This window comes from Rhea pennata, chromosome 15 (genome assembly GCF_028389875.1).
Source record: "Rhea pennata isolate bPtePen1 chromosome 15, bPtePen1.pri, whole genome shotgun sequence".
Classification (NCBI taxonomy): Eukaryota; Metazoa; Chordata; class Aves; order Rheiformes; family Rheidae; genus Rhea; species Rhea pennata.
Genome location: NC_084677.1, coordinates 10,677,412 through 10,690,618, shown reverse-complemented (window position 1 = coordinate 10,690,618; position 13,207 = coordinate 10,677,412). Strand labels below are relative to the sequence as shown.

The 13,207-nt window shown below is 35.4% G+C and overlaps 1 protein-coding gene across 4 annotated transcripts in view; it reads right to left on the bottom strand.

The window, feature by feature from the left end:
- Positions 1–13,207, bottom strand: part of VPS35L (VPS35 endosomal protein sorting factor like) — a 58,279-nt gene that overhangs the window by 13,736 nt on the left and 31,336 nt on the right. For all 4 annotated transcript variants that reach the window (XM_062587990.1, XM_062587991.1, XM_062587993.1 and 1 more), the window contains 4 exons: positions 11,893–11,956; positions 9,841–9,939; positions 8,853–8,930; positions 7,609–7,723 (listed from right to left, as the gene is read on the bottom strand). In XM_062587990.1, the coding sequence (XP_062443974.1) occupies positions 7,609–7,723; positions 8,853–8,930; positions 9,841–9,939; positions 11,893–11,956 (356 nt within the window). The remainder of the gene's footprint in view (positions 1–7,608; positions 7,724–8,852; positions 8,931–9,840; positions 9,940–11,892; positions 11,957–13,207) is intronic.

Genomic DNA, 13,207 nt, shown 5'->3' with positions numbered 1-13,207 from the left:
AAACTGTAGTCAATAGTAACAACAAAACTCAACTTACCTTGCTAAACTCCATGTAATCTCTAAAGACTTTAAGGTGAAATAGGAACAGTAGTCTTTAAAGAGAGCGCCACTAATGACATTGGAAACTGAAATAAAAACTATAGTTTCTCTCCACTGTGGTGATGGAAACCATAAAAAACCACAAACAAGCAGACACAATAAATGATGCCTCACTTAAGAGTCAATATCTTTTTTGCACAGAAAAAACATTCCTTAGAAACCTATGAAGTTTTCCAATGAATCAACAAGTTTGTGATTAAAAGTGATATAGGCAATATGAATACTTTTTTTAAAAAGGAAATCTTTAAAAAATAAAAAATAAGCTTTTAATGTACCTCATACAAAAGGCTCTTAAAAAACTAAGTTGACAAAAGATAGGGAAAGCCCTCCTGAGGATTCCTAACCTCGTAAAAGACGGGGGGAAGGAAATAGTGAGAATAAAATGATAGTTTTCACAGTGAAATGAAACTACTACTAGATTCCTTAAGGCTTTATGGAAAGATACATATTCTTAAAAGGACCTGGGCAGAACAGTGAACTGGGAGGTGACAAGCTTTGCAGAGTATTCTCGAAACTGCCTGCAAGGAGTAGCAAAAGGATCTCCTAATTCTGACCAACAGAGCAGCAGATGAACTCTAATATTAGTAAGGCATGTGGGGAAAGAAATAACCTGTACTATAACTACAGACAGATAAGTTCTAAATAAGCTGTCTACACTCATGAAAGATCTTGGAGTCATTATGGACAGTTTCCTGAAAACTGCATCCTCAACAGCTGTCAGAAAGCCAAGCAATATTAGGAATCATTAGGACAGTAACAGAAAAATAAAGTGTCACTGTATCATTTTTATAGCAGTTATGCATTTATGTCTTGAATACAGTCCTAGTTTTCCTATCTTAAAGAAAGGCATTACAGTATGAGCTGTTTCCATTTTAGATAAGACTAAGTTGACTAAAACTTGTCAGGAATTTACCAGCTCCAATATCTCTTAAGTGGCAGGAAGAAAATGCACCGAGAACTGAAATTTTCCACAACATTACCTGCTGATCAACTGCATCCCCTGAAACACTCAAACAGCATTTAAACACAATGAAAAAAAAAAAACCCCAACGAAGATGATTTCCAAGTAGCATGCAACTGTGGAACTCACGATCATGCGAAGTTACAAAGACCAAAAGCAAAAACCGGTTAAAAAATTAAATTCCTAGAAGATTGGTCCATCTGTTCTGTTAAATACCATGGCCCAACATGCAACCTTTATTGAATATTCAGTCCACTGGTAGTTGAAAGCTGGAAAACATCATTTTGTACCTACTATTTCCTACATGCTTCCTTAGTTCTCAGAAACAAGACACTGGGCTAGATGGACTTTTGATCCAACACAGTCCACGTAAGAACAGACACTGATGAAATACTAGTTTGAAAAGCTTACAGAGGTGTCACCTCCCTCAAGCCATATGGAAAAGCCATCGGCTAGGATGAAAAGAGGAATAACAAAAAACTCAATGAATGGGAGCTAAGAAATCTCCAGATTTAATATTAATTGAAAAAACCTCTTCAGGACCTTATTTCTCTAAATTCCACCTTTCATCTTCTCTCTGTTTATATTTCTCATATCTATAAATATTTTTGGATTAGAAAGGAATCTTTATTAATAAAAATGGTATCTAATACCACTGAGAATATACACTAAACCAATATTTTATATATATATATATATATATATATATATAAATAAAATACTTATTAAAATGCTCCACACCATACATGTCCAAAGTGTGACTGAAGCCTGGCACATTTATAGAACATTCAAGGAGAAGCAACTTTCTGTGAAGGAGAAAAAGAAATTCATTTTGCAATCTACTGAGGAAAATGCATTTCAGCTACATTTAAAGAGCAGAACAATAAGTATTTCAAAGTATATTAAGTACTGTATTCTTCAAAATTAAAATTTGTACTTGTTAAAGTAAAACTCTGTGTTGCCTAGTTCTGGGGACAAAGACTTTTTTTTTGACAATGTCTTGGTGAAATCAGTCACTCAAAATCAGTTGAATTACATTATTCACTCAGTATGTTATTTCTGAAGTGAGACAAAGATTTCACAGCCTTAAAAATGTTACTCAAAATATAGTGTCAAAAAGTTGTTTCATCTTCACCCACCTGCTGAATGCGGTGACCAATGATTGCAATCATGCTGTCTGTTCTCTGACAAGCAAAGCAGCACTTCCACAAGGAGGAAAAATGTGAAAATAAAGCATTACCTGTTTCAAAACCCAGAAAAGTGACGCAACGGAACATGCATTTAATCTCAGTTTAGTCCAAGCACTCCCTATGACAGAAAGCGTGGCTGATGGCAGTTTATTATTCTGTGTCGGCACCACTGCCTCTATACAGCACATTTAGAGATTCAGTAGGGGGAAAAGCATATGCAACCTGTAAAATCCCATACTCTACTTCCTGAGGTGTGCTTTTAACAGGCCGTCCAGAAATGCATGCTATGTATTCAGGACAAAATCACCTAAAATGTTCGAAGCTTAATTAAGGATTTGTTTTACTTAAAGCACCACTTGGGAGCCAGAAGCAAAGAGGAGACATTAATCATGTTTAATCCTTTTTGAACAACATACCTGGATAGACATCTATTTGGATGAAGACCTGCCATACTAGCTTGGAATGTCTTCTCCCCATTCTCCTTCAGCAAACACCAATTTATTCACTTATTTTTATTTTGGAATTCAGGAAGGGAATCTAGTCAAACCTCAGATTTCTTTTTCCTTTTGGCCCACTTCTTTAGCATTTGTCTCTTATCTCCTAATGGCCAATATAAGATTCTGCAACCAAAAGGTCTCCAAAAGTTTAATACAATCCAAGTACATGTTAGAAAGCTAATGTTGTTTCTTTATTCCTTCTGTATAGTTCTTTCAAGCATTTGTTCTAGATACCACTGCAGGGAATAGGAGGAAAGAAAGAAACGGTGCCACTTTTGGAAGGTTCAGCGAAGAGACAGAGTAACCTTTGCCAATGCTGGACCTCAGAAGCTGCCACAGGATCAACATTTTTTGCAGCAATTCACCCCAATATTTCTATCTATCAGTAGTGTGGTAATACTAAATTTTAAGCCTAAGCAACTTACAGACTGCAAGGTGTTTTGAGATGTTTTGATGTGCACTAATACTACACCCTAAATCTGCGCAAGAGTGGCTACTCTCCAGTACTTGTGCAACTAAGAAAGCAATTTTCAAAACATTTTTAATGGCAGCAATGACAACTTAAAATAGCCCCCTCCTCCTGCTAGTTGTGATTTTACAAAACTGTATTGGGAAAATGATCCAAAATAAGAACAGCTTCTTTTTTTTTTTTGGAATAGGTTATTTTCAACTCACTTTGGCTCACTGTGCAGTTGTACCAGTACAACTGAGAGGCAACACGAGATACACACTGAAAAATCATGCCTGTCAAATTATAAACTGAATTTCAGAATATGCTGAACATTTTTTTTTTAAAAAAAAAGTATGTTAATGGTTGTTAAGTCTTAATCTCCAAATCACGCAATGAGTTGAATCATTTCAGATTCTTCACCATCCTGTATCAAAAATCTGTATGCTAACAGTCGCTTACTAAATCAGTTTAATAATGTCCTTTACATGAGCCTACAAATTCGTGTTTCTAATTCAATTTCATTGTATTAAAGAACATCTATTCCAAGAAAAACAGCAATTCCAATCCTATTTTGATGAGTAACCTCCAAGGCACAAGGCAAATGAAAATGGTGTTCAACAAGATGCCACATAGATGCTTTAATTAGTGATGTGGCAAATCCCAGTAGGCAGGGCTTTAACTTCTTAGTGGAAAAATGGAACAATTTGACACAAACACCAACAGATTACTATTGCTGTACCTTGGCATTGAGAAGGATGCAAAACACAAACTCAGCTGTAAGCAGATTAGCTATGGCTCTCCAGTTCTTGGTAGTCTGTCAGTGCAATCTTCAGCTCAGTAAACCATTTACTGTTATTATCTGGACTTCCTCTTTATAACAGAACAATCTTTTCCATTCCCCTTCTCTACTCCATCAGATAATTTTACTCCTTTTCCAAATTAGATACATTGACAACTTAGAGACAATATCCTATTATCAAAAAGCCCTGTAAAATTTAATTTAGTTAAATACTTAAAATGAAAACTCATCGCACAATAGCTAAATTCCCTACAGAAATTAAAAATAATAATTAAAAAGAATTAAATCACTACAAACAACAGCTGGAGTATTTAAAGAGGTATTCCATGCACACACACATGCCCCATTACTGACTGAGCTATCAGATCAGGTACATTACCTTTTAGTTCTATTCTCTTCTAAACTAACCCCAATCAGCATGAAATAAAGGTTACACACAAGGCAAGATTTCCACCTCCTAGCCAAACGGTAGCATTAATTGCACACTGAAAATTGCACTTCATGCTGCATTGGTTTTAGTGGATCAGCAACTATTTGACATCATTTAACTGACTAGATTTAAGTATGCTGTTATGAATATATCAGTACTTCTCATTATATACTTGAAATGCATTCATTCCCTCTTGAGATACAGACTGAGCTGTCTTAAAGAAACTATTAGTTACTTTCAAGGACACGTTATCTCACTACAGGAAACCAAAACATGCAAAGACCATTCATAAAGTCCATTAAGAGTGGTGTCACTGTTGCACAACAGCTCACCACATGCTAAATTATTAATACAAATGACATGCAAATATAATTGTGTCCAAAATAAAAGATTTCCTAAGAGGGGGAAAAAAAACCCCACCTCAATAACAATAAATCCTGTATAAAAGTGAACTACAGAAAAACAGAAGTATTCCATTGTGTTGCACATGAGGGAGGAAAGAGAATAGGCTTAATTTCAACAAAAGCTGAGCTGAGATAGACCAAACACTTGTGTCTATAGTTTGTGGGTCTAAACTTCAGGGGAGAGTGGTTAATAAATACACATTTTAGAAATTGAGTTCATAGTATTTTCCACACACCTGCTACCTTAAAACATTTCAGAATGGCGATGCCTATTAATTGCGAGTGCACTGTGTTCATATGCGAAACCACAGCTGTGCACTTCATAAAGTCTCACACTGATTACGTGAGCAATTGTTGGGGCCCAAAGTCTTAGTAGGAGAATGACATAAGTAGTGGAGAAGTAGTTTAGAAAAGTTATTAAATCATAATGTTGGTCCCCAAAAGCACAGCGCATACTTTTCAAAGGCTGAGAGATACTGATTAAAGAGATACTTCTTTGAATTTGGTTTCCAACAAAAGAGGTACTGCAATACACATAGCAATAACAACAAAAATTGATACAAAGCATAAAGTAAACTGATCAATTAAAATAGCACAGCAGGAAAAAAAGTCATTTTTTTGGTTAACTTGTAATTTATCTACAAAGAAACTGTGTAACACTAATTACACAACAACTGACTTTGCAGATCTTTTACTCAGACACAACAGCCAGCTTTACTTCAAATCCCTCTGCTTTGTTATACGTGCAGCATCAGGTTCAAAACAAAGAAATGTAACAGTTATGTACTGAAAAGTCTTAATCAGCATGCTAAGGCAACTTGTTTGTGCAGCTGGAACATGCTGGTGAACGCAGAGCTTGGACAATATCACAAACTGGAAGAAAGAACCCAGGTGAGTGAATGAAAAGATATATTCACCTTTCACTCACAAGAACTCAGAAGTCAGACTAGATGATCAACCCCAGCCCTGTCTCCAGGTACACAAGGACTTTTTGAAAGACTATTACCAAGGTTTCTGCTGGGAGATTGCCTGAAATTCTGATGCATCTCGTCTCTCAAAAATCCTTCCTTTCCAATATTCTGTGCCCAATTTCTGGAAAGTTAAACTCACCTGAATTGTTCTCTCTCTACCTCCTGTAGGCAAGGCCTTTCCCAAGATCTAACCTATGATTAATTTGGCAAAGCACAAAAAAGGGAAGAAAAAAAAATCCAGCTACAATTGCAACTATACTGTATCAACACTTTCTTGTGGCAAACGTAAGAACTTTTTGTGACCCGAGGCAACCAAAGCTTAGCTACTGAGACTTAGACACTTGATCTATGCTTCTTTTCTTCAAAGGAATGCACAACAGAATTTCCTTACCATTTCCATAACCATTCACATATGGCGGAATCTCACAATGTTGTAAGACATGATAAGCATGAGCCTACTGCTAGGTGAGCCATCAAACATTGCCTATAAAAGAAACAGCCTGACACTGAACATAAGCAGGAAAAAGGCAAGTTCTAAATCTCAAAATTGCCTGCACACTCTGTCAAAATCACGTGGTTCAAAAATCAGATCAACTGTAATTTGTTCAAAAAAAGAAAAAAAAAAAAAAAACTCACGTATCTACAGATAGATAGATTTTTTTCAAGCATACAATTCACCCTGAATTTTAAATACTCATTGCAGGAGCCTTAATAACAATAACAAAACATATAGCACAGTAGGACATAGCAATCATAGCTTAGAATCACCTTAAAATCACAAAAACATTTCTTATCTTCTTGTGAAGAAGCACAAAGTTAAAATAAAGAATTAATACTCAAAAGATTTTGCACAGTAATCCAATTTATTACTTCCACTGCAGCAATGAAAAAACATAAAGGAAAAACAATCTACCTTAGGAAGGCAGACATTTAAAGTAAGAATTAGAAAACGAAGTAGATGACAATACTTCAAAAAGGAAAAAGATAGATACTCTTGACAATTAAAGGTATGAGAAGACTTTTAAAACAGGTAATCACCTTCCAGTTGGCATATGAAGAGAAACAAGATCATATTAAATTATGATACAGACTTAATGCTCACGCTGTTGCCAGATTCGCTCCAAATCTTTTCTGCCGACACCATTTATCAGAATTTCCAGTTACTGGAGAATGAGCTAACAGGATGGCCAAAAACAGCACTCAGGCTTCTATCAGTCATTCAGATTAAATAAGAAAATATTTTTCATTCTTCATAATACCCGATATCATGCCATCCATTACTCTTTGATATAGTGGCATGAGTTTCCTATCTGAGAGTTTATCACTTTTATGTTTTCATAGGCCAACAACACCAGAAACTTGCGAAGTTTTAATTTCGTCCATTTTTTTGAAGAATTTTGTCAGATGGTGCACTATTATGCAGATGAACTATTTTTTTTAATCTACTGTTAATATAAGAATGTTATTTGTGATTAGAGTGCTTAGATAATTCTGCAGGAGAAAGATATTCTATGTTGTTTTGTAATTCCAAAGTTATTTAACTTAGGACAACCATTTAACTTAGGACAACCTACCTCAAAGTCATGTCTATGGCAAATTGCTCCTGGTTATTTACCATACATGATTAGTGTTATACCTGAAGAGCTGCTTTAATATGGTAAGTTCTCATTGTAATAGTGCTTGAAACAGGGCTATATTTTAATTGCATTTTAAGTACTCTATGTTTCAAAGATGCTATTATCCACAACTGGAAATATTTTGAAATAGGAGAATTTATTGTTTGTACACACAACAATCCTGCCTTACCTTGCGAAAGGCACTGGTTTGCCAGAGCAACCTGTCCTGAGTGTAGATACAAATTAAGACGTGCAAAGATACTGCTCAGAGATGGAATTGTAATGAAGCAGAAGGCAACACAAGCCTAAAGTAAGAAAAGAAATTGAAGAAAATTCTTAACTCTGAGTTACAGTGATTTGTTACTGTCGTTATAAACAATTAAGAATCAAAATCTGTTAACCAGTTTAGGGAAAGATTTTCAATAAACTCCAAATGTTACATGAAGTCCAAATTCAGCCACTATTATTCCACTACCATTATGAATATCTGTAACTATAATTATGATTAATAGAGCAACTTAAAACTACTTCTATCACACTGTAGCTCAAAGCGTTGCTCTCTCCTCAGGTGACCAGCTTGCAGCCCACGGTCAAAACCCAACTAGAAAAGCAGACTACCAGTCTTCAGGGTCAGTGTGGCTGTCAAACTGGCCAAGGCAGGGACTTTACGGAGAGATCAAGGAGATCAAGCGCAGCACACTACAGACAGACCTACTGAAGTAGCCCAAACATCTGGATGGAATGAGTGGCCACCAAGCATACAAAAGTTGTCCACTGTTACCCTAGATCTTTCTCTATGCAAAAAGTCATACCCAGGTGCCACGAGCAAGAGTCCATTCACCGATGGTAGCATACGCAAACGTGTCTTACTACACGTGAAGATGCTGACATCTTAGTTGCGGTGTTTCAGGTCAGAAGAGGGACATAAAACTTGAACAAGCTTGAACAAGTCTTTAGCACAGTTCAAAGCTCAATTGACCATACCCATAGAGGACTTACATGCACTAAAGCCAAACAGTTCATTTGAAATTCAAACGCTGATCTCAGTATATCAGCGCTGATATTGTGAGAAAGAAGTTTAACATCACTGTTTTCCCCATCTCTCATCCTCTATTTTGTTGAATTGGATACAATATTCTATTTAAAATGTTTTTTGAAAAGTTAAGATTTCCAGAATACACACAAACACCTTTCTGCCTCTGGAGAGTGAGTTAGTTTTTCATATACAAAGTTCCCATTAGATACCTTGGGGAAGGTTGGGGGGGTGTTAACGGGAGCATTTGGCTTTAGTGAGTAAGGATCAATGTTAGAGAAAATGAGATGAACAGCATCAAAAATACATTTGAAGAATTTTTGGAAAAACTATAAGCTTAAGCGGTAAAAGATTGCACTACTGTTCAGAAGGCAGGCTCAAAATCTATTACTCACACCTACCCTGACAAAAGCAGCAGTTTTTCTGGAATGATTTCCTTTCATCACCTTTCTTGTCTCCATTGCCAGCTGGTTCACAGACTATGCATAAAAACAAAGTAAACCATGAACAAAAATGAGCAGATTCACTAGGTCAGTTGAAGTTATCTAGCTTTATGTTTTATTACACGTATTAAGATAACAAAACCAGCCATAAGAGACCCAGACACTATGTGCCCTCACTATACTATTTGTTTTTATTCTTTCTCCATCTTGAGGATTTTAGTGATTGTTTCTTAATAGCAAATACGCTTCCGAAGGTTTATCAAGGTAGGGCTGTTGATTCATTCAAGGCTTTAGCGCATCCCTTGCTTCTTAGCCTACTAAACCTACTTCTTCTTAGCCATAGCACTGTTGCACCATTGCCATCTTGCTGCAGCATCATGATTTCCAGCTACCCCACCTACACCTCTCCACCCTTAACTAAAAAAAAAAAACAAACAAACAAACAAACAAAAAAAAAAAACCCCAAAAACAAACAAACAAAAAAACCTACCATGATCAAGTATTTAAAAGATAAGTATTTAAACAGATGTTGCAAAGAAATCAGAGGCAGCAAATGCTCATCTGCCATGTGACTCAATATAGAAAAGGGATGAAGCTTCCCAATCACAGCAAGATTCTGCCCATGTCTCCAAACTAGGCACAATCTGTCCTAGGTGGAGGATTATAGAGGATTGAATGCTTAAAGCACCTGATATGCCATTTACTGCATTGGCCATGAACTCTCTCATAACACAACTATTTTTTTTTGTTGTTGCATGACAACAGACATTCCTGTCAAGCAAGAACTTGAGAGTTTGGGGTAGTAAGAGAGATGAGACTGAAGTCTACTTTTAAAATATCTAACAAAACGACTTCAAATTTACTCTGATACAGACCAACAAATTGGGCACAGGTGGGCATACTGCCAACATATCTTATTAAGATATCATAGATAACTGTGGCTTACATGGATCAACTGGACAAGAACAGGCTCCAGATTGCAAAACATTGACCTGGCTTCAACATAGAAACTCAGCTGTTGTTCAAAGTCACGGCCAAATGAAACCTATAAAAGATGCAAAAAGTCTTGTTTTACCATTGTAGGTGATTAACTTTAGGAAATAAAAAAAAGTAAAATACAGATATTCGAAAGTCAAAATTAAAATGTTAAAATATGTTGGTAAGAAAAGACATCATCCCCATAAAAACATCTGGGGAATCTCTGTCCTTTCAACTGCTTTCCAATAATCAGCCTTCAGGAGAACCTAAAAGATTTTTATTTTGTAGGGGGTTTGTCCAAATCGCGCATGATTTTCTACTCTATAGATCAAATATTTATTAAGAAAACAAAATTTATCTCCTAGACTTGTGAAAAGTGTTTTCATAATTATCAGAACTCACGACACTCATGACAGAATCATGAGTAGGGATAAAGGCTTGGTATAGTTTGTACTTGTAAAACAAACAAGCACTATCTGTATTCAGATTCCTGCAGTTTCTGATTAGCTAAAATAAAATTGGAGATCTCCTCAATAGACATACCATTAACAAAACTGGATTTTTGCTCCAGTTTAGGAAATGAATATGCTTATATAGTATGGCTAAACCTTGCAACCTTGCATTCTGTCAGAAAAGAAGAACAGAAAGTCAAAAACAACCTTTTTCATGAGAACAACCTATTTCTAACCCTACAGAATTTAAAAACAAGTGCTGTCAGCTGGAGTGTCTCAGCTGTCAATCAAAAGCATAGCATGAGAAACAGTCTCCAGGCAGTCTACATTTATGTATTCAAGTGGAATTCTCTTCTAATAAAAATCAAAGGTCATTTTAATTCTTAATTTTGAAGTCACATTCAAAAGAAGTTTTTACTAATTAAAATCAAAGTTGCATTTAATCCATGCAGTGAAAGATCAGAGGATTCATTTGCACCAGCAAATGAATAATTACTTTTCGCATTATAGAGACAACTGCCTTTACCATTCTTATATTTTGCAACTGCTGATTCTTTGAGTCTTGTCTCAAGAAAACTTCTCTAAAAACGTAAGGTTTTCCATGAAAAGGCTGGACCTTAGGATGATTGCTATAACTTCTTTTCCCTCCACACCTTAATGGGTGCTGGTTTAAAAATTTTAACTAGACATTTTGGTGCTTTTTCTTCCTCCAAACCAGAGACTACAAACACTCATTAAATATTATTCAATACATGAAATCCTCCTGAAGGAAATTATACCATATTATATTGCATACATTGCTTAATAAAGCAAAATTACAGTTAAAAAATCAATTTAAATAGCTAAATGTTATAGCTCAAGAGAAAGCAACCACCTAGAGATAAATTCATAGCATTGCAATAAAGAACAAAGATGATGACAAGTAGAGACAAAGCCTGTCAGCCATGACTACCTGAATAAAGAGCCAGGCATTGAAAGTACCTGGTTAGCGAAGAAAAAAGCTTGAGAGCATCTCCTTAAACAACTTGACATCTCAAAAACAAAACACAAGAACAAAATATATTATTGGGATAAAATGGAGGGGAAGGTTAAAAATTAATTTCAAAACAAAGCAACTCCATTTTTGGTGGGACTATTAATTTAACAATATAAATCTCATTTTGTGTTTTTTAAAGTTGGTAATGGCCCCATTTAGGGATGGATAGCGGAATTTCATTCATGCAGGTCTGAACAGTTGCTCTTTCTGATGCTGTAATAGACATGACTAATTATTGTTGAACTTTCTAATACATACTATGTTTTACATGAGATCTTAAAAAAAGAAAATACGCTTAAATAAACAATATGTACACTTTAGCACACTGCACCATATCAGTTTCAACAGTTGTACGACATTTTCTCTTAACGCTTACATTCTTATTTCCCTAAAATGTGTTTCCTGGGATTTTCAACATACCTAAGCAAGCCAGATACACAGTCTCCGATTCAGGCACCTGTTTCTCATGGGGATCACATGAGAATCCCAGCTATAAGGTACACCCCACCAGTCACACACAACTGTCACTCACCATTTTTATGAATCCGTTTATCAAAGCTGCTAACATTCTTTTCTCATCCTCAAGTGTTAGTGCACTATAACAGAAAATTTACATGGTAAATTAAATTTTAGAACATTGCCTATCTTTCTTACTTACTCAGCTTTAAAGGTTCAAATGATATATAGTAATTTATATAATGTTATGTCCATATAAAACATTTATAGCACACTGGGATATTAACCTCAATCTTAGTTATACAGAAGTAAGACAGCAATTTGAATATGAATATCGCCATGTCAACCATGCACCACAAGTAAATTCTGAAATTTAAAAAATTTAAAAATTGCTACAGTATCTCTTTAGATTTTATAGAAAGTCAGATTTGGCATGAGAGCAAGGAAGCAGAGCTAATGTCCTTCATGCTACCTAGCAAGCAAATGGCTTCAGTCTTGTGTTCCAACATAAGAACCTGTAGGAACTGATGATTAAAAAAACAAACAAAAAAAAAAAACTAAAGAAATAAGCCATTTTTTAGAATTTTTTTAAAAAAAATCCTATTTCAGAGAAGAATTTAAAAAAAAATTTTTTTAAAAAAAGTATGATAGTTAATATATTTGTTTTAGAAACAACATTAGTTTTGGGTTTTTTTTAATGACTACCCCAGCTACATCATTCAAAAATTGTCCTTAACATTACTTTGTTATGATGCTGGCTTTTTAATATTTTAGTAAGAAAGTGATACATGAAAAAGTTTCTTTTCAAGATTTTTACGGATGTGTATTCTATAGAAAGAGTCCAAATCTGATTTGAAACAAATTTACATCACATGAAAATCTATTAAGGCAAATCTGTTTCACTGCAAAGGGATAAAACAAAAAGTTAAATTACAGTTAACTAATCCAGTTTAATCCTTTTACTATTATGTACTTGGCTCCAGGTTTGACCTCTAGTGTATCAGTTACCATTTTCCTAACTCAGACACCAGATGGGAACAGGACAATAGTTTTATTATACAAATTCAGTAAAGGAGGAAAGAAAAATCCCAGGATGATTAGCTCATTAGTGCACTGCCAATCAAGTGAGCCAACTGATGGGCTCTGGGAGGCTCAGAAGACTTGTAATGGGATCTCTAGGTCAATTATAGGTTTCCAGTTCAATTCTGAATCAGCCTGCTACCAGTCTAAAGGCTGCTACCATCCAACAGCTGTTATAGGGGCAAGTGAGCCCCGTGCAATGGGCTGAGACTTTCCTGAATGAGGATGTTAAAAATAGATTCAGGAGTTACTTTACGGTAGTTAGAATTTATGCCAATTTGCTAATAAAAGATGATAGAACAGGATTAAGC